The sequence below is a fragment of the Notothenia coriiceps genome, unplaced genomic scaffold (assembly GCF_000735185.1).
Source record: "Notothenia coriiceps isolate Sejong01 unplaced genomic scaffold, NC01 NC01_scaffold00037246, whole genome shotgun sequence".
Taxonomy (NCBI): Eukaryota; Metazoa; Chordata; class Actinopteri; order Perciformes; family Nototheniidae; genus Notothenia; species Notothenia coriiceps.
Genome location: NW_011369947.1, coordinates 16,962,664 through 16,983,419, shown reverse-complemented (window position 1 = coordinate 16,983,419; position 20,756 = coordinate 16,962,664). Strand labels below are relative to the sequence as shown.

Here is a 20,756-nt window from a genome sequence, read left to right as displayed (position 1 = left end):
CCACACACCGTTAACCCCTGCTGTGGACGCCCATAAAAGCGCAGCGCTACGCCGCTCCGCCGAGCTCACCTAAAGACGTGCCTGTGATCCCACAGTGATGAGAGGCTGCGTCGTCTTTGTGGGTCTGGGTACACATCAGATCACTGTGGCTGCTGCTGCCATGCTCCACTCTGCTCTGCCCCAGTGGACTAGGGGTGTGCCTTTACGCAAATCTGCACATACATGCATACGCTCAATCAACCTCACACATGCCGCTGCGCGCTCACACACAGCCTGATATGCCTGCTCACATCAAAGAGAATAAACATTAATGGCAAATAGGTAATCTGCTCCTCTTGTCTGTTTTACATTTCAGGGCAAGATTGACTGCCTCTGGGGGACCTGGCCCTCTCTGATTGAGGGCAGGAAGAAAAAAAAAGGAGAAAGAGAGAACGAGGGGAGAGAAGGAGGAAGCAACGATTGATGGTAAACACATGATAGAGCATTATTCTTATTTCATGTATCTCTTTATTTTTTATTTATACATGGGAGATTGAAAAGGAGGTAATAATATCCCCTCCCTGGTCCCCACTATGGTCCTAATCTTCTCCCCTGCAATATTCTGATTCAGAGGTTATTATTCTCATTTCTTCTGAATAATATTCCTCTCTTGGGCCTATATGTTCTCTTTACTGCTCGCTTTTGTCTCTCCCTTTCATTTTCATCCTTCAGGATCTTCTCCGCTCTCTCCCTCTCCTGCACTAACTCAACCTATTCTCTGCACACTTATCCATTCTCTTCTAACTTCTCGTCTCTCCAGTCGGTGCACTCGGCCTCTTCTCGCTCCTCTCTTTTTCATATTCTGAAGGTGGTGCTGGGTTGGCGTGGGGGGCAGCACCTCATATCCTATCTGCGTATCAATCATGAGGTTCTGTCCACTCAATCCTGCGCTGATCCATCAGCCGACCTCTCAGCCACACACACACACACACACACACACACACACACACACACACACACACACACACACACACACACACACACACACACACACACACTCCTGACTAATGGCAGTCAGATAACCTGTTCCCAACAACCCTCCTTTATTCCACAACCACAGCGAATACAGAATGTGCAGTAACCCACAACAGAGCTATACAGTACATGATTATAATACTAAAGTTACTCCCAGTTCTTTATTAAATACTGAAAATACTGACATGATTTGTGTAAGCATCAACTAGCAATCATTTTTATTTTTGAATTATTCTCTTCTCTCATAGATTAAGACTTTCATCAATGAAATGTAAAAGTCAAAAGTGACCTCTTGACCTCTGCCCAGCTTGAAATAATAGTCTAACCCTGAGAGATTCAGTTTAGTTAGACAAGAAAATCTCCCATTTGAAAAGTAAAATAGCAAGACATTAATTGTTATTGCCTATAAAGAAAAATAACTGAAAATATGAACCAATCATCACACTTGTACTGATTATTTGTTGTATTATTTGTCAATCAGCCAATCAATTTGCCTACTATTAATTTCAGCTCTAGTCCCATTTATTGCATTAAGCCACATAACATCCACTGGCTAGTAGAAGGAAGCTAAAACAGGGAACACATGTGGCAGGTTTGGCAGACCAAATTGCAGCTGCCGTCACATAACTGCATACGTTCATCATCAATCCCATCATTTTGCACATCCCCACCTCCAACACAGCCTCCACCTCCTAACACCCCACCAGCCCATCCCACCTGCTCCTCGCTCACCGCTAAGCCGATTACAAAACGCAGCCCTCCTAATCACAGTACAGCGTTTGTAAACACCGATGTCATCGACTGTAGTTACTAAATCTCCCAAATCCCCCTCCCACCTTTCATCTCACACCACACCAGTAATGCCATTTCCCCCTGATGTTTTAATCACCAGTGCCTCCGTGAGTGACTGCCTCTGTACCACAGAGAGAAGAGAGACAATGTGTGAAAACTGTTTCCACAAATTCTCTCCGTAAATGGTTTCAGTTCAACGCGGAAATGTGTTGCTTGTTCTGAAGCCACAAAATGTTCAGTGAGCATTAGGGTTGGAGAGTTGAAGTGTGGTGTCTTTTTATGGCGCCATTTACCACTCTAGTGTCAAAACTTCTCTGTTATTTCATCCATTCATGCCGACACCTCCGTTATGAAGATATTAAAACTCTTTTTCCTTTGCGATTAAAATGATCTCTGCTCTCCCCCACAGCCATACACAAGTAAACAAAGGGCCTTGCTCGCGCATATATTATGACAGCCTTTTCTTCAATTGCGCGTCTGTGCATGTTTTTATGTATGTGTGACAATGTGTGTAGGTCCGTGTGTGTGAGGGATTTAAAAACAGCAGTTTACTGGTTCATTAGCACCAGATTAGCTATGCTAATGACATGGAGCACCACACACAGAGACGTTGCCTTTATGTTTCTGAAAGGGATACACGACTGACTATAAGTGTGTGTGTGCCTCTGTGTGTGCCTCTGTGTGTGTGTGTGCCTCTGTGTGTGTGTGTGTGTGTGTGTGTGTGTGTGTGAGAGTGCTTCATACCTCCTGAATGTGTGTGTGTGTGTGTGTGTGTGTGTGTGTGTGTGTGTGTGTGTGTGTGTGTGTGTACACATTAGTCTTGCATGAATAAGTTAGTATAAACCGCTCCTCCACTAATAATCATAATTCAACAAAGTATGAATCGGGTAATGATGTTTTAAATGCATTAATGAGTGAAAGGAGAGCCGCTGCCAAAATACATTTGTGACAGATTGAACTGGTGTCTCTGTGAGTCTCTGTTTCAAAGTACTCACACAGTTAGACAGATAGTCAAGGCAAACTGAAAAACGAGAACATGCACACGCAATACCGTAATCCAGACCTAAAACACAACTTTCCATGTGGCTACATCTGATGACATGAGACATAAATACAAAACGATGTGGTTGTTTACACTGAAGTAAACTTCCAAAAGTCTTTGGACTGCATTTTTAATAAGAAAAGTCTGCAATGGCATTCATTGATTCGTAATACAAGCCTCCTAAAGAGAGCTACAAGACACTTTTTTGTCACTCCTCCATGATGTAAATCAGGGATCACCAACTACATTTGTCCAAGGGCCAAAATTAATCCAAAAGACACTTTCGGGGGCCAGTGGAGCACGCTCCATGTACTGTCAACTCGCCGGAGTCTCGCAGCGGGGCAACTGCGGAGCGCATAAAGCAGACTCTTCACGCTGACGAAGGATCACTTGTTCTTCAGGGCAGGGAAGGCTACGCAGTACACAGGCTACTGTCCCGCAGCTGCTGCCTCTCTGTTGGAATCCGGTACTGTACATTACTCACGTAAATGATCGTTAATTACCGCTTCTCTTCAGTATTATACTTTGTCTTGAGTTTGACAATAAAACATATTGTGTTCTATTTTGGATTTGTGTTTCTCTTTTTAAAACCATATACAGTGGGGCAAAAAAGTATTTAGTCAGCCACCAATTGTGCAAGTTCTCCCACTTAAAAAGATGAGAGAGGCCTGTCATTTTCATCCTAGGCATACCTCAACTATGAGAGACAAAATGAGAAAAAAAAATCCAGAAAATCACATTGTCTGAGTTTTAAAGAATGTATTTGCAAATGATGGTGGAAAATAAGTATTTGGTCAATAACAACAGTTCATCTCAATACTTTGTTATATACCCTTTGTTGGCAATGACAGAGGTCAAACGTTTCCTGTAAGTCTTCACAAGGTTTTCACACACTGTTGCTGGTATTTTGGCCCATTCCTCCATGCAGATCTCCTCTAGAGCAGTGATGTTTTGGGGCTGTCGCTGGGCAACACAGACTTTCAACTCCCTCCAAAGATTTTCTATGGGGTTGAGATCTGGAGACTGGCTAGGCCACTCCAGGACCTTGAAATGCTTCTTACGAAGCCACTCCTTCGTTGCCCGGGCGGTGTGTTTGGGATCATTGTCATGCTGAAAGACCCAGCCACGTTTCATCTTCAATGCCCTTGCTGATGGAAGGAGGTTGTCACTCAAAATCTCACGATACATGGCCCCATTCATTCTTTCCTTTACACGGATCAGTCGTCCTGGTCCCTTTGCAGAAAAACAGCCCCAAAGCATGATGTTTCCACCCCCATGTTTCACAGTAGGTATGGTGTTCTTTGGATGCAACTCAGCATTCTTTCTCCTCCAAACACGTCTAGTTGAGTTTTTACCAAAAAGTTCTATTTTGGTTTCATCTGACCATATGACATTCTCCCAATCCTGTTCTGGATCATCTAAATGCTCTCTAGCAAACTTCAGATGGGCCTGGACATGTACTGGCTTAAGCAGGGGGACACGTCTGGCACTGCAGGATTTGAGTCCCTGGCGGCGTAGTGTGTTACTGATGGTAGCCTTTGTTACTTTGGTCCCAGCTCTCTGCAGGTCATTGACTAGGTCCCCCCGTGTGGTTCTGGGATTTTTACTCACCGTTCTTGTGATCATTTTGACCCCACGGGGTGAGATGTTGCGTGGAGCCCCAGATCGAGGGAGATTATCAGTGGTCTTGTATGTCTTCCATTTTCTAATAATTGCTCCCAGAGTTGATTTCTTCACACCAAGCTGCTTACCTATTGCAGATTCAGTCTTCCCAGCCTGGTGCAGGTCTACAATTTTTTACCGAGGAATTTACCAATTAATTCATTAAAAATCCTACAATGTGATTTTCTGGATTCTTTCCCCCCATTCTGTGTCTCATAGTTGAAGTGTACCTAGGATAAAAATTAGAGGCCTCTCTCATCTTTTGAAGTGGGAGAACTTGCACAATTGGTGGCTGACTAAATACTTTTTTGCCCCACTGTATACTGTCTTTAGTATTTGTGTTTCTTATTTGCATTTCCTTAGTATCCCTGTCATGTCAAAGCATTTTGAATAACCTTGTTAAAACATGCTATACAAATATAATTGTGTGTGTGTCTGAGTGTGTGTGCGTGTGTGTGCATGTGATGGAGTTACCTCCTGTCTCGGCTGCGGGACCTGTGTGAGTGGTGGCTCCTCCCTTTGTCTCTCTCTGCGCTGCGACTCCTCCTCTTGCGAGACGAACTGTGGGACGAGCTGCTGCTGGAACGTCTTCTTCTCCTGGAGCAAACAAACCAAAAACACACACATTAATTTCTAATATTGGGAATCTCTTCAGGACAAACATCAATCCGAAAGCAGACTTGTGGTTAGTTAGTCATTTGGGCATTTGGGTAAATCAGCAACAGTGAATTGTAAAAGTTCTATCTGTATTTGTTCTGAATGTCAAATTTGGTTCATGGAAAAATAATATTTTAATTAGCAATTAGCTTTTTTGGTGGCAAAATATTTAGTTTTGTTTATGCCATCACAATGTCAACTTGCACACATTGCAAAAGACTGAAATATTGCAGAAAATTTGATTTTGAAGTGAAGTTTTATACAAATACATTTTTAACTAACTCCCAAAAAGAAATCCTATCATGCAATTTTTTTTTTGTCGGTGCCCTTTGGGTTCAGTTAAAAAAACAATGTTGAAAATAATGAACTTTAAAGTTCAACAATCAGTTTTAGAAGTTTATCACAATAAAAAAACAAACATTATACCATATTGTCCTCATGTCGTGCAGACTTTTTGTATAGTTTTGTTTCATTTACGCTCTCCACTGCTTCTAGTACTAGGATGGGTTAAATGAAGAAGTCAAATGTCACTGAGTGTGATGTGCTGTATTCATGTACGTCACAAATAAACAGGCTTTCATTTGAATCCTCTTTCCGTTTGAATAAAACCAACCGAAAGAACAAAAACACACCATTTGTTTTATTCTCCGTCTTTAAACACCAAAGTTATTTCCCCTCCTGCAAAAGTCAATGTTGTATTCCTAATTTGTGTTGTTGTTCATTAAAGAGCAAATAGGCCCAAGTCCCTAAAAACCTCACCTGCGCTGACGGTAACTTTTCATTAATGAACAAACACACTCCAGCCGTGAGCAGCAGAGCCATGCAGGCTGCCCTACAGTTGCTCCACAGGGGCCCAAAGGAGCTCCGCTGCTCTTTAATGTGGCTTCTGCAGTGTGTGAAGCGCCTATTTTCCAAACACCACTCACACCGCGTTCCTATTGATATCATGTAGCAGGAGGCATTCATGGGGAGAATGTAAATGCAGGAAACCCTCTCTTCTACTGCGCAAACAGTTTGAGCAATATTCATTATTTAAAATCTCTTCTTTTCCTTCACCAAAGCCAAAAATACCAAAATCTTTTCAACACACACACGGTCCTATGGGAGCTCTGCAAGATAGAGCAGAAAAGGAGAGAAAGAAAAGCAATTCAAATAACACAGAGGCTGAACTATCAAACAAGATTTGTACCACTTAGAGCAGCGCAGGAAAGATCCATTAGTATTCCAAAGGCTGTATCCCATGAGCGCGGCCCTATGAAATAACTTCCTCAGCCCTCGTACAACCACTTCACAGTTCACACATTACACAGAAGAAACACACAGTGGTGAGCGGAGGGTTTTTGGAAGGTGCCGTTCGCTCACACGTTTACACAGAAGCCTGCGCGAATGTAACGTAATAAAAACCTAATGGCTCAAACACATGGGAGTGCGAAACACTGGTTAACAACACAGAGATATTTTCACATAATAAAACACCTAGCAAGTTGGGTTTCATTTCTCTTTTTAACTCACACACTTTATCCCTGTCTCGCTCCCACTTAGTATCTCACACACACTTAGCTGTGGACACAGTTACTCTCGTTGCACATACATAATAATAATACATTTATAAAGCGCTTTTCCTGGTGCTCAAAGCGCTTACAAGCAAGTAAAACAAAATAACAACAAAAGTTAAAAAAAACATGTTCATTATGTTGTCATGATGTCACCAGCCAATAGCATAAGCACTCTTCTGTTTTACCACATGTGAGGCCTCTTTAAACCGCCTGAATAGGCTTGAAAACGCCACTGAGTGTGTGTCCTCTTTCATATGAGCCTATTTAAGGAACTAGTTTCACACAGATGCACACACAAGGTCTTTGTTAATTGATCAAAACACATGGCTAATAGATGAGGGACTGTGGTCCCAGGGTTTACACTGCCCACTCAACCCCATCCCGTACAGACAGGCAATGACTTCCAATCAGCGGTAATGGACCTTGACCAAGCCTCATAAATAATTACCATCAACTGGCCTTGTCTGAGCAGCCACACAGCCAGTGGCAGCTGGGATGGATGGAGGAGGCCAGGTCCAGCCACTGGCCACTTGTTAAGATGTCTTTGTTTACTGAGCCTCCCTATTCCTATGCAACTGCTAAATAGCAAGGTGTAGTATTTTAGAAACATGGAGAGGAGAGCTAATAAAACAGGTATGAGCAAGTAACCTTCATATATATATTATATTATGTGTTTAGACACAAAGCAAGGGCCCTTGATTTGACTTTTTTTTCATGAATCCTTACTGAGACATCCTTAAGAAAGGACCAAACCCAACCATACCAGACAGCATCTACTTATATTAACCAATAACCCGATTTTTTGGGAAATCTCAATGCAACATCCATCTGAATGAAAGGGTTCTCATGCCAAACATACAAACGTTTCGGGAAGTTATTTCTGTGATCTCTGTGTTTTAACTGAAGTCGCTGCATGTTGAGGAACATTACTTTTGTTATAAAGTCCAAACTAACGAATATAAGTCATCAGGGCATCTCTCCCTTTACCCACATGAGTTTACCATAGTGATGCACCAATGTGTTTTTGAAGCCATAAGAAAAAACACCCATTGTGTTCTCATTTAAAAACAGTCACAAAAATGTCACTTCAACAAAAGGGCTTTTTCATCAGACTTTGACATTTCAAAGCTGAATAAAGCACAGGTGTGAATGATAAAATAAAACATGGCTGAATTTCAGTAAGCTGATTCCGTTTCAGAGTCCTAGTATTAGGCATACTGTCACAGTCAGTTGACTGAGGTACTTAACAAGAACTGAGCCATTGTTAGTGTTATCAGTAACACCTGTACTTTGTGTAAAAGGCATATCAGAAAAGTATAGGCCTACATCTATCAGACATATCCTGATATGTGTTTAAAACTCTTAGCACATAGAGAAGCCAACTGCGTAGATACTTTTATAAAATGACATCAGACTCCTGAACTTTAACACATGTCAAATTGTGTTGCTTAGAACAGCCCCTCTAATGATTTGTGAAAAAAGTCACAGGAAATACAGTAAGACAACATAAGAAGACATAAAATGCTCAAACAGTATTTTCAATGTGTTGGCTCACTTCTGCAGCCACAGAGACGAACAGCCATTTAAGTCAGGAGAAGGCAGGAGGACAGTCACATACTCAGTCTTTAGCCCTTCTTCCTTTTCATATAAAGTCCAAACGTGTATATATGTACTCTCACCTCCTGTCTTTGTCCTTATCTCTTGAACGAGAACGATTCAGACGAGTGGACTTTCGGCTCCGGCTGCTGACCACCTTGCTGTTGGAGGATGAAGACGAAGAGGAAGAGGAGGATGACCGTCGACGCTGTTTCTTCTTCCTCCTGCTCCGACTGTCATCCTCACTATCAGACGAGCGCCGACCCATGCTGGCTGTCTGTCAGCTGGCATAACACAGACAGTAGTGTTACTAACCGAGGAGCTAGCTCTTATCATTTAGCAACACTTTGATACAAAACACTCGTGAACCCACTTAACACTGTAACACAGATTGTAATGCATTCCTCTACATTACTCGTACAACACTTTGTATTAATGTACTTTTTTTTAACGTTTTATTAATGTAATGTAACCACAAAGATTTAGTAAGGGGTGTAGCTATACAACAACAACAACAACACAGCTAGGCTTATCAACGACGCGGAAGGAAGTTATGCATTATAAGTCCCTGTAGGGCTCGAACAACACAGCAGTCGTACATGCAGAACATATAAAAAAAATATGGATTAAAGAAACATCTGTTTTATGTGGAGGTTAGCTAGCAGGCTAACTGTGCTACCTCTAATAAATGCGTGTTCTTGTTTTGACTGAAGCCTTCGAGCAGCTTAGCATTTACCGTTTCTCACAGTGAAGTCAGTAAATGCTACACAAAGGACAACAGTGTATTAAAATAAAGAAGAAGTTACCCTACAGTGAAAATCCCGCTCCTCACCTTTAAATCGTTGTGAAGCTCCACAACTCTGCCATGCACTGCTCAGGAGACTCTACTCGTGAAACCGGAAAGCATCGATCGAGTCCAGGCAGAAACATCTTACACAGAGCAATCGATTGAGGTACTGCGCTCATCTTTTATCATTATCATGGGTTCGAATTAGGTGTTTATGATTTGCCCAAAACGATATATTCAACCTTAAATCATAGTGCAGCTTTTTTTTGTTTGTTGATACCTTAAGTAGCATTAGCTAATCACTTGACTTTAATTTGCGATACGGGTGCGTATTGATGTAAGCAATCCTGCAAGGCTTTCCATTATTGCATGTCTGATTTGATGAAAATATTGGCTGATGCTTATTTCAGAGTCACTTTTGATACTCTTTCTTTAATCAAGAACGAGTCCAATTAATGGATCAGCAACATATTTTCTTCAATTATTTCTTAATTGTTATGTTGGAGGAGTCTGGTTCCATTAAAATGGTTAAAAAAAGAATATGGCTATAAAGAGGGCTTATTTATGGGAGGTATAGGCTATATCAACAGCCAGCGCCAAATGTTCCGTTTTGATCCGATTATATCCACGCGCATTTCAGAAATTATAACATAAGAAAATACATATAAGTTTGAGGTCCATTAACAGGAATTTGCATTGGGTCATCGTCTCAGAGATCAATAAAGTTTAACGCCAGCATGTACACAGAGGGCTGCAAGGGATGACAGAGCATCCAACCAATTTTCGACAAAGTTTCATAATTAATTATTCGTATCAATTCAAATACACATAAAGGCACTTAAGGTAAAACGATGTTTCACTCAGAACATGAATGAATGAATCTATATATTATTATGCTTTTGGTCCATTCATTATGAATGGACCAAAAGCATAATAATATATGGCTGATAAATAGCCTACAAGTCAAAGGGGTTTTCATAGATGCTTATCTGCGATCATGGAAACCATCGTGCTTTCAGATTCAGCAGAAGTATTAGTAGCCTAATTAATGCCTTAGGTCCAAGATGAAACATTGTTAATATTTAATTAGGGGAATTGTTAGAGCACTCGCCTGGAAAGGTGGGGCTTTATAGATGATCAATAAACACTCTTAATTTTGCATCATATTCATCCGGATGTTTTCAAAATCCTGTCATATCCTATATTCTTATATTTCCTCTTCTCCTCACTTAATTGGTCTTTCTCCGCAGCTTTCACTTTTCTTCACCGCAAGTCAACCATTGTTTAGGTCTATTTATTTTTGCAAATATAGGCAATCATTTCAGCGAGAAATAGCGAGTGGAAAACGATAATTAGTGAGCCCAATGGCAAAGTATCGCGAGAGGCATTATAATTAAACGTTTAGCTGCTATTTAACATCCTAATGGCTTAAAAAGTCCACTGAGAATGAATGTTAGGCGATATACTCTCACTAATGATGACAATTTAAAATACATAATTGCTGATTAGAAACTAAAAGCAACGCTGCACATTAAAGGATTTGTCTCACAGGGTCCCCAAACGTTCATGTTGTAATCACACATTTGAATACCTTATATTGCCATGCATACATGCAAAAACATTAATACAATATTTAATAATAATAATAATAATAATAATTCCGTTAATTATCATTGTTACAAAATTATTCCTTGAACCTCTTAATTCATATCATCATATTATATCAATTTTTACCTTTTTCAATTACTTTTTTCATGCAGGGAAATTCTGTTCAATCAAAAGTGACAAAGTGCATTAATATCAACAAGTCCAAAATGGATAAATGTATCAGGCCTGAAGCCAACTATACAACTGCGTTCAGGCCAACTATCTTCACTTGAGCTTCATCTAAAAGCTCCTTGTATTGAGTCGCCGTTGCTGCTCCTTTCGGCATCTCAGCTGTTGTGCTGTTTTTCTTTATCTCTTTTCTCTCCGTGTCACCGTTGTGACTTATTTTTCCCCCAGATCACAGAGATATACTGAGGAAGGACTCCTCATCCATGTGCTTCCCTCTCCTTCCCTCTCTCTCTCTCTTGTCATTTTCAGTTTTTTTAAGCCACACCCCTGCAGAGAGAGAGAGGGGGGGGAGAGAAAGAGAGAGAGGGGAGAGAGAGATCCATGACCATCTCCCGGGTGTTTAAAAACTAACTCAGGACAATAGCAGCGAATGAGCGCTTAATTAAATTAATTAGTCCTTCTTGTCAATCTCGGATTAATGACCAATAGCGGCGGTGCTGCTTAATGTTTTTTTTAAACTCATCTGCTCTCTCTCTCTCTCTCTCTCCCATATCAGTGGAGGGGAAGGGGGGGCTCATCCCGGCATCCTGAGGGGAGGTAATTTGCACGGATCAAGGGGGCAAGGCGCCGCAAAGTATAAATACTGTGACTTCAATAGAGGATCATCAGCAGGTTCCCAACTCCGCTACCAAAGGAGGGAGGAATTGGCAGAGAAGATATATTCTTTATACATTTTTTTACCTTCTTCCAGAGTTGGCAGCATCATTTCGTAGGCTATCATTTCCAAGGGGTCGACTTTAAAACGAGCCACACCATTGATGTCTTAAGCTGTCGTGGAGCAAAGGGAGAGAGTGTGTGAGTGTGTGTGGAGATTCTTTTTTTAAAGAGGAGTGAAGGCAGTGATGGAAGAGCTCACCGCTTTCGTGTCTAAGTCTTTCGATCAGAAAGTGAAGGAGAAGAAGGAAGTGATAACCTACAGGGAGGTGTTGGAGACCGGCTCGACGCGAACAGGCAGCAGGGAGTCTTTAACCGCGGAGCCGGGGAGCCGGGAGGAGGCTGCAGCCGTCACCCGGAACGGTGCGCTCTCGCCGGGCAGGGAAACGGACATGCTCAGCCCGGAGAGAATCAGGGACGCCGGGAGCCCCAAACTCATAGACGGTAGGGCTGCATGGAGTACTGTAGTCTACAATCTATGGGATGGTTAGAGGATTTAAAAGACTTAGGCAGGAATATTCTGGTCAAGAGAGAATAATCAGTGATCATAACTACGTTTTTGTTTGAGAAATACATTTAAAATATCTTTATTTTAGGTCGTTATATGATCCAATCAGATGCTACAGATTTGAGAAATCAAGCATTTGATTCAAGAAAAATCCTTAACTGGTGCTTTCTGAAAGTATCATTTGTGTTTATTTAGTTGTTTGCTAATGCAACATTATTGCTCATTCATATATTCAGTCTGAATAAGATGCTTGCAGCTTAATAATGTTTTCCTGTGGCAGTTTCAAAAAGTTGTTATCTATTTTAAAAGGCCTATTCCCATATAAACAACAAGGCCTGAAATGCTAAACTAATGCTGAAATATAATAGCACATTACTTCAACCCAATGTGCTTATTTTTTCACAAGTTTATGAACACAGGTGCATTCTAGTCCTGGATTTTTATACCCGCAGTTTAGCCTTAAAGGTAGAAGAAAAAACCATAAAGGTTATATTAATTCGTCCCATAAATTGATATTTCTGCTATCTCATAGATCTTCAGATATATAGCAATGTTTCAAATAAAAGAGGAGCATCAGACACCTGACATACAGACACCGCTGCAAATGAAAGGTGGTCAAAGTCTTGTCATCTCTGCTGTCTCTCAGTGCCCTGTTGTCTGTTTTCAGATAAGAAAGCACATAATGTGCAATAGTAAAGGAATTGAATATACAATTGATTATCTCATATTAAACATTTTAAATCAACAGTATTGCAACACATTTTTTGTACGTTGTCAATATGTTTATGTTTGCAAAACCAAAAGCAAAGAGAAAATGTAAGGATTAATAAAAATAAATACAATAGATAAATATTTAATTAAATATAAGGATCTGCTTTGTTGATATTTTTTTCCAAACCAACCAATTTCAAATGAATTTATATTTGCAATACACTTTAAGAAAAATTAGGCAGCTGTTTGTTATGAAACCTGGACAGTGTGACAACACAGAGGACATGATATTTTAGAGTTGAGTGGCTTGTAAAAATGACATCTGTTCGTCATGGGCAGCGTGGTTAAAAGCGGAACTGCGACAAGCATGTATCAGACATCCAACAGTGGGCACAGCGTTGCATATTTATAAGCAATTAATAATTAAAGAGCTTTATGTAGCTCTACAAAACATCCGAGGTCTGATATAGCTCTGTGATATTTGAGGGCTGGGAGGGCATGTCTTTCTTTCTTTCTTCTTTCTTATCATCTAGGTTTTTATTACGAGGTAGGTCGATATTCACTTGTGTAGTTCACCTTATTTCAGTTCGCCTCTTTAATCATGGGGTAGGGTTTACACACACGTCAGTTTGGCAAATTTTCACTCCATAAAAGAGCTTATCCGGTTGAATAATTATACGAGAATACACCTTCATTTTCCAGATTAAAAACATATGAAACAAATGTGTGAAAATGGAGGCCAATGGTGCCCACACATTGAGGTCACATAGCAGCTCCGTGATGATGATGTCTCCCTCTCTTCTCGTCTGCAACCACACAGGCAACACGGACGTGAAAGAAAGGAAAGAGGACTCGAAGCCTTTAGATGACGAGGCACAGACTAAAATCAAACAGAGGAGAAGTCGGACTAACTTCACATTAGAGCAGCTCAACGAGCTGGAGCGGCTCTTCGACGAGACCCACTACCCGGACGCCTTCATGCGGGAGGAGCTGAGCCAGCGACTGGGACTGTCGGAGGCCCGAGTACAGGTAAGGGTCCTTTTAATTCAAATAGTGAAAGTGATGTTGAGGCACTAACTGGCACGTATGAGGGTCCTTTAAATATGAGTGAATAAAAAAAACGAGGAAAATTAAATATTCATTCTTATCATTAATAACATGTTCATCGCCATAGCAGTGCGTATTTGTGTCAAATACAAATCGACCATCATGCTCAAACTAAAATATTTAAAGGAAATCACATATTATATAGGTCTAATAATAATGAAAATAATGACAAGAAGAATACTAAATATAATAATAGATCAACAATCAGACATGCACATAATATGTTTCCCTTAATATGTCCTTTTCAAAGAGGGATTTTAATAAAATATTCACTAATCTTTTTGTTATAAGCTTGATATCACGCAAAACATTGTTGTTTTAATTATGTTTTAAATGTAGAACATACATATCGCAGACCTATTAAAATCAGTATGAATTTGTAAAAAACAAACATATTTGTTTTAATAATTGAATTTAAAGATTTTAAAGAGAGAATAAACACACCATTTGTTACTCTGTTTCTATTGATTTTTTTTAATGTGCTTATTGTCTCAATTAGGCATTTGTTTGCAGCACGAGTCGTTTTAATCTTTATTGTCCAAATCCAGCGAGACAAATAAGACGACAAATATTTGCCTTCAGTTTTAGGGTGTATGTTACCAAGGCCTTGTTTTTGTCAGCGATGCTGTCGTTTTTCATGGGGACAGACCATCTGCGCAGAAACCCAGTAAGGCTTCAGCCAGTCAGGGAGGGGGGCTCAGACATGCCTTGTGTAACAGGAGCAGGGGGACAATGAACATATAGATAGGCTACTCCTTTCGTCTGATTTATCAAAACCCTATATCTTATTCCAGAATCTATTATCCCATATGCTCCGGCTCAGGGGAAGACTGAGCGTTTGTCTCCATACTGAATATGTTGGTCGTAAAGGGCAAAATAAATCATAAAACGGGCCCAAAAGACCCCCATCCCAAACGCACCCGCACCCCCCAAAAAAAGTTAAAGCCAGCTTTTTGCAGTGCTCTCCCGGCCTGAACTGGAATCTCACCAATAAGGCGTATTGTATCGCGAACAAGGAGCACAGCTCGGGGATTTGCATAAATTATGTATTATTTCTACCCAAATCAAGACCAGCTCTCTCTCCCTCTTTCACTCGGTTGGAGTATTAGCCTATATCGTTTTACCAGTTGCATTCAGAGACCACACATTTATTTTTACATTTTTACAAAAACATCTGCCTCAATCAATAACAACAGAGCATTTGCTTTAATCGTCGCGATAAATTCTAGCTGAAATGTGCACAAAAGGACTTCCGAGTGACATATATTGTGGTCAATAAATGAGCATGCTGACAGCCAAATCAATATGATATTTCAATCATGCTTTCACTGTATGGACCTAATGTAAGGGAGATTGGTGATCGACATGGTGTATTGTGGTCTAATTGAGCCCGAGTTTTGTTCACATTCAAAGCAGACTATCATAGCAATAAAGCGTTTAATGTGTTCCAAGGCGTTTCTCTGAAATTGACGCATGTCGATTTCGACAGAAGGAAACAGGGAAGAGAGCTATCTTTGAAGCGTTTTTCTTGTGCAAGTGTGTGTTATGGCGGTGATTAGACAAAACTGCGAGGCATTTAAGCGTTTCTCTGACATGGATTTTCTGCAGATAAGGGTAATTAATTTCAGCGGTCAATTAATGAGGGGGAGATGGAAAGAGAAAGAGGGAGATGCTCTCAGATCGACTCGCTCTGATGTCCAAAACCGTAATAGCATTGCTGCTATCCGATATCTGAGAGTCCATTCAACTCTTCGGGGACACTAATCTATAGAAAGATGAAACCACCGCTGACAAGGTTATTTATTATAGTCCAATAGACCTGCACATTTCCAACAAGGGTGTTTCTATTCTCCTAATAAGGTTTTGCTGTCCCTCTTTTCGTAGATTTAGTTTCCATGTTCTGCTCCAACCCTCCTTTCTCTCCCTTGCTGTGGACTAAATGTAATAATTCAAATCTGGGGTTAAGCAGTGCCATTAATATTTCAGTGGTCCTCGGGGATATTGTTTTTCTGCGGTTGTTGTCACTTTGAGAGGAATTACACATGGCCTCACAAGCAGCTGCCAATCAGTAGGTCTCTAATTAATTTCTGTCCCTGCAGGTTTGGTTCCAGAATAGAAGAGCCAAATGCAGAAAGCAGGAGAACCAGTTACATAAAGGTAGGCTTTTACCCTGCATGCATACTCCCACAAAACACAACACTGTATTTATATTATATTATATTCTATGTCAAATACACATTCAGATGCATGCATTTTTTAATCTTTACGCACTGTTACTATTTGGGACATGGTTTAATGTTCGGCTAATTAAGCCCTCAAAAGCGATGTGATTTATTTAGTGCCTGTTTATATTGGACGTTATTGCAGTTATTTTGAGTAATTGTTATTGAGTTGTACAGTTTACTTCTTTGTGGTTTTTGCATATTATCATCACAATTAAGCTATCATCTGTGCTTTTGCAGGAGTCCTGATTGGAGCAGCGAATCAGTTTGAAGCTTGTCGTGTAGCACCATATGTCAACGTGGGGGCTTTACGGATGCCATTCCAACAGGCAAGTTACTTTGAAGCGTCTAGTCTTAAAACAAGACCGATCCCCGGACTGCTGTCTTGGCACAAGCTCTGCCCAAGTGCTATGCAGAGACTCCAGTTCCAATGTAGGGGGTAACTAAACTCTTAAAACCACACTGACAAAAACTCTGTGCCAACACAGCGTAGCCTGTACAACCTTAATTGGAAAATGGTCTCTATTGTTTTATGGCTCATTTTGTATGGCTAGTTTCCTAGCAAGCACACATATTAGTAGACTTACCACTTCAGACACAGCCACCAGGGCAAAGCGTTTCTTAATTTCTTTTTGCACCTCGTACAAAAGGCTTGCTTAATTTTGTATATCTTGAAACTACTGTTCATCATTCTCTCTCTCAAAAACAGGGATGTGTGTGTGTGTGTGTGTGTGTGTGTGTGTGTGTGTGTGTGTGTGTGTGTGTGTGTGTGTGTATATGCGTGTGTATATGCGTGTTTGTGTATGTGGACATTCCTCACTTTGAGCACAGATCATTATATGGCCAAATATTCCGAAAGGCATTACAAGTTTGATGGGAAACTAGATTTCACACTATTGATGTCCACATGGAAACAAAAAGTTTGACCTTTGATTCAGAAGAGCTGCAGAAGTCAATACTGTCCCAGCACTATGGCATCCAGAGATTGTGCTCAATGACACTTCAGGAGAAAAGCTTAGAGATGTATTCCTGAACTCCAGCTCAATATTGACTTATTTAACCACTGATAGGGGTATGCAGTTAATCGTTTCTAGTGGCCATTCTGGACCAATTGTTCTGGGAAGGCCATGCTGGGGCCAGTTTGGGCACATTTGATCTGGGACCAAAAAATGAAACGACAAGAGTTCAAGATGTTAACATTTATTGGGTTGAAACCCCTATTAAATACCAATAATATTTGTCAGTAACTTAGTTAAGTTTTTATGAAAAATTGTATGATATCATTGAAAACTAAATACATTCTTGTTAAAACACAGCGCTGCACCATCATGGTATTGTCAGAAGCTTCTTTCAGGGGGGTCCAAGCTCAGTGTTACAGGGGCACTGGCCCCTTATGACCCCCCCTTAGAACCGCCCATGGTAGATACATCAAATCAACAACAATGACACTATAGTGAAATGAACTCTTCACACAACACTGCAAAGTTAACGCATGTTCTCCCCCTTCTCTCCCCGTGCGTCTCGTCCCGCAGGATAGTCATTGCAACATGCCGCCCTTCTCCTTTCAGGTGCAGGCGCAACTGCAGCTGGACAGCGCCGTGGCCCACGCGCAGCACCACCTGCACTCTCACCTGGCAGCGCACGCGCCCTACATGATGTTCCCCGCGCCGCCGTTCGGGTTGCCCCTGGCGACGCTCGCGGCCGAGTCTGCCTCCGCAGCCTCTGTGGTGGCCGCCGCTGCCGCCGCCAAAAACACGAGCAAGAACTCCAGCATCGCAGACTTGAGACTGAAGGCCAAGAAGCACACGGCCGCGATGGGACTGTGACGCCAGGGACAATGGTGGACACCGTCTCTCTACGCGCCATCTGCCACGTCCTCGCCATTTAGAGAAACTGAACGCTTACTAAGTGAAAAAATCATCCAAGAACAAAGTGAGAAAAAATTATCCAAGGAAGATATTTATGTTTTGTTTTCAAATGAAGGACGACGAGTGTAACTATAACAAAATATAGGCTATTTATGAGACAAAGAAAAGACAATTCAAAAAGAGACTGTGACGTGATAGCCTGCACAGAGTGATTATTGGAGGCCATATAGGCTACAGTGGATGGATAGCCAAATACGCAGGGCCCTTCGCCGAGGAGAGCGGCGGGACATCCCGAGGAGCAGGATGCAGCTGGGACGGTCGATACTTTGTCAAACAAGGCGAACCATTCTGCAGTTGTTCCGTTACTTTTAATATTATATTATCATTGTTACGATTTCATTTTGAACTTAGAGGCTGGCCTCGTTGTAAAACACTTTCTCTGTAAAAAGGACAGAGCGGGGGATCTTTGACAAAACAGAGACAAAAAAAGACAATATTCCAAGTGTTTCTTCCTCTTCTGTTTGTTGTCCAAAATGCCCAAGCAGTGTTTGCATGAGTTTGTCTTCACGGATGACGTGATGTGAGCCATCTCTCCCCCTCTGTCTCTCTCCTTTGCTCGCTGAGGAAGGGCTACTCTCACTTGAATGTTTGGCCTATTTTTGACCTTGTTTGGACCTCCTCTGATAAAGGTGACAATAGGAGACACACCTGAAATGTGAGATTATAATATATGTGTAGGCTATGCTGAACTTTTTGTCAGGATAGCCCGATAGTGTCCATATAAGGTGGTAATTTGTCGCCTTTAAAAGGAGCATTATGTCATCTTATAACACAGAGAACACACGAACAAATGACAGTACCGGTACGGGCACGTGTAAAATATGTTTATACACAAGAAACATGCATTATTTTTTATTTAGTGGCTTTGAATGCCTTGTTGGGAATTTGTTCATTTTGTATTTTACTTTATTTCCGTGTATTAAAAAACGATGTGCTTTCTGTATGTAATTTTGATGTTTTTATAACAGTGAAAGTGAACTTACCTGAGGCACGGGTTTCTTAAAAAAGAATACTCATGAAATTGTTTTACTTTTTCCATCACATGTGAAACGTGAATCCACCTAAACAGTGTTTTTCGTTCGTATAATAAATTAACTAAAGTTTCTTTAATGAGTTGACATTATTTGTACATTCTTAATTGGCCTCTAAATTATTGTTATTGTTATTATTATTGCTGCCGGTAAACCTTTGAGGGCAATATCTTTTTAATAATTCATGCCTGTAAGTATAAGTCTTTTGATAACGTCACAGTTGTGACAGGCCCGTTTAGTCAGGAACATGGCTGTCTGTTGCTCCTCTCCTGCCAAACCGATGCATTATTCATACATTGGTTATGGAGCGTTTGGAGAGGAGGGCTGGTAATTTCCAGTACAAGCTAGAAAAACTGGTAGATAAAGGATCAAGAGAAAGGGGTTCGTTCAGTAGCTGATAGATAAAGTTTTTCAGCACTGAAAATGCAGATTATATATATTTTTATAACAGGCTGCTTATTTAGATTTGAAACCACAGTGGCATTGCAATAATTAAATGAACTAACCCCAACAGCCTATTAATTAAATCAAATAAATATGCATTTTAATTTAATTAAACCCGCAGTGTGTTTGTTGTAGCCTACCTACCAGTGTTTAGCCTGCACATACGCTTAAAAACCTCATTTATATTGATGTTTAATTCCACCACACATGTAAGATATTGTCAGTAATAGATTATGTTCTTGCATAAAATAATAGGTTAATGGTTTTCGATGTAATTCCAATTGTGAATCCCCGTGATCCGATTTGAATCTGGCCTCTTGCCCATCTTCTCTGAATTAAAATGTTGCCGGTTTATGTGTCATGACCTTAAATTTGGCATTATGCGTAAACAATATACAGGCATCCTACATTAAAAAAAGCCAAAGTCTTTGTAAAAATCATTTATTTACGCCTGCCTCACTTGACTAACACATTTGCCTGATTTATTTCCTGACATCTTAACCGCCTCTTATTGAACATTTAATAAACACCTGACACGGGAGCCTATAATTATAGGAATCCGGATCGCATTACCCCTTCCGATATTTCCACACAAAACACAATGTCTTTAGCTATTAATTAATACTGATCTCACAGAGTCTGCACTACAGACTGGAGTGTTTGTGTATCTCGCCGTTTGGGGCAGGATTTAGACGCCACAACTATTGAATTATTGATTGTGAGCCTCGCCAGTAATGGAGGAGACGGAACTGGGAAACTGCTGAGCCGGGAGCGTGCACTGCTACCCTGCCATGGAACTGAAACATCGGGGTCGGGGGCGCGCATGTCCTGCGACTGTAGTGTGTGGCTGGCTGTGTTTTAACTTGCCAGTGAGGTCAAGTTCATCATAGTAATTATGTCACAATAATTGAGTTATTCAGAGATTATTTAATACATATTCAGTTATTTCATTTAGAAACAAAGGGCCTAAAGTATCTCATTTTGTTGTATTGCATTAAAATTCATCCTTTAGAAAATACAAATTGTGATTTAAAGGTTAAACAATTATTTTCTAATCTCATGTGCTATGATTAGGAATATAACATTAAAAAGTGCCATAAATTGGAAGTGTCACTTTTTATCAAGTACACCACAAGGACATTCCTGTGGGAAAATAATGAAAAGTATGACTATGACTTTATGATGGCATCATTAATTTCTAGCAATATT

The 20,756-nt window shown here is 40.6% G+C and overlaps 1 protein-coding gene across 1 annotated transcript; it reads left to right on the top strand.

The window, feature by feature from the left end:
• The first annotated feature begins 11,557 nt into the window (after positions 1-11,557).
• Positions 11,558-19,135, top strand: shox2 (shox homeobox 2). The gene is made up of 5 exons (XM_010795016.1): positions 11,558-12,040; positions 13,636-13,844; positions 16,022-16,079; positions 16,385-16,473; positions 17,677-19,135. Exons 1-5 carry the CDS (start codon positions 11,785-11,787, stop codon positions 17,968-17,970), a joined length of 906 nt encoding a protein of 301 aa, XP_010793318.1. The 5' UTR covers positions 11,558-11,784; the 3' UTR covers positions 17,971-19,135.
• The last annotated feature ends 1,621 nt before the right edge of the window (positions 19,136-20,756 follow it).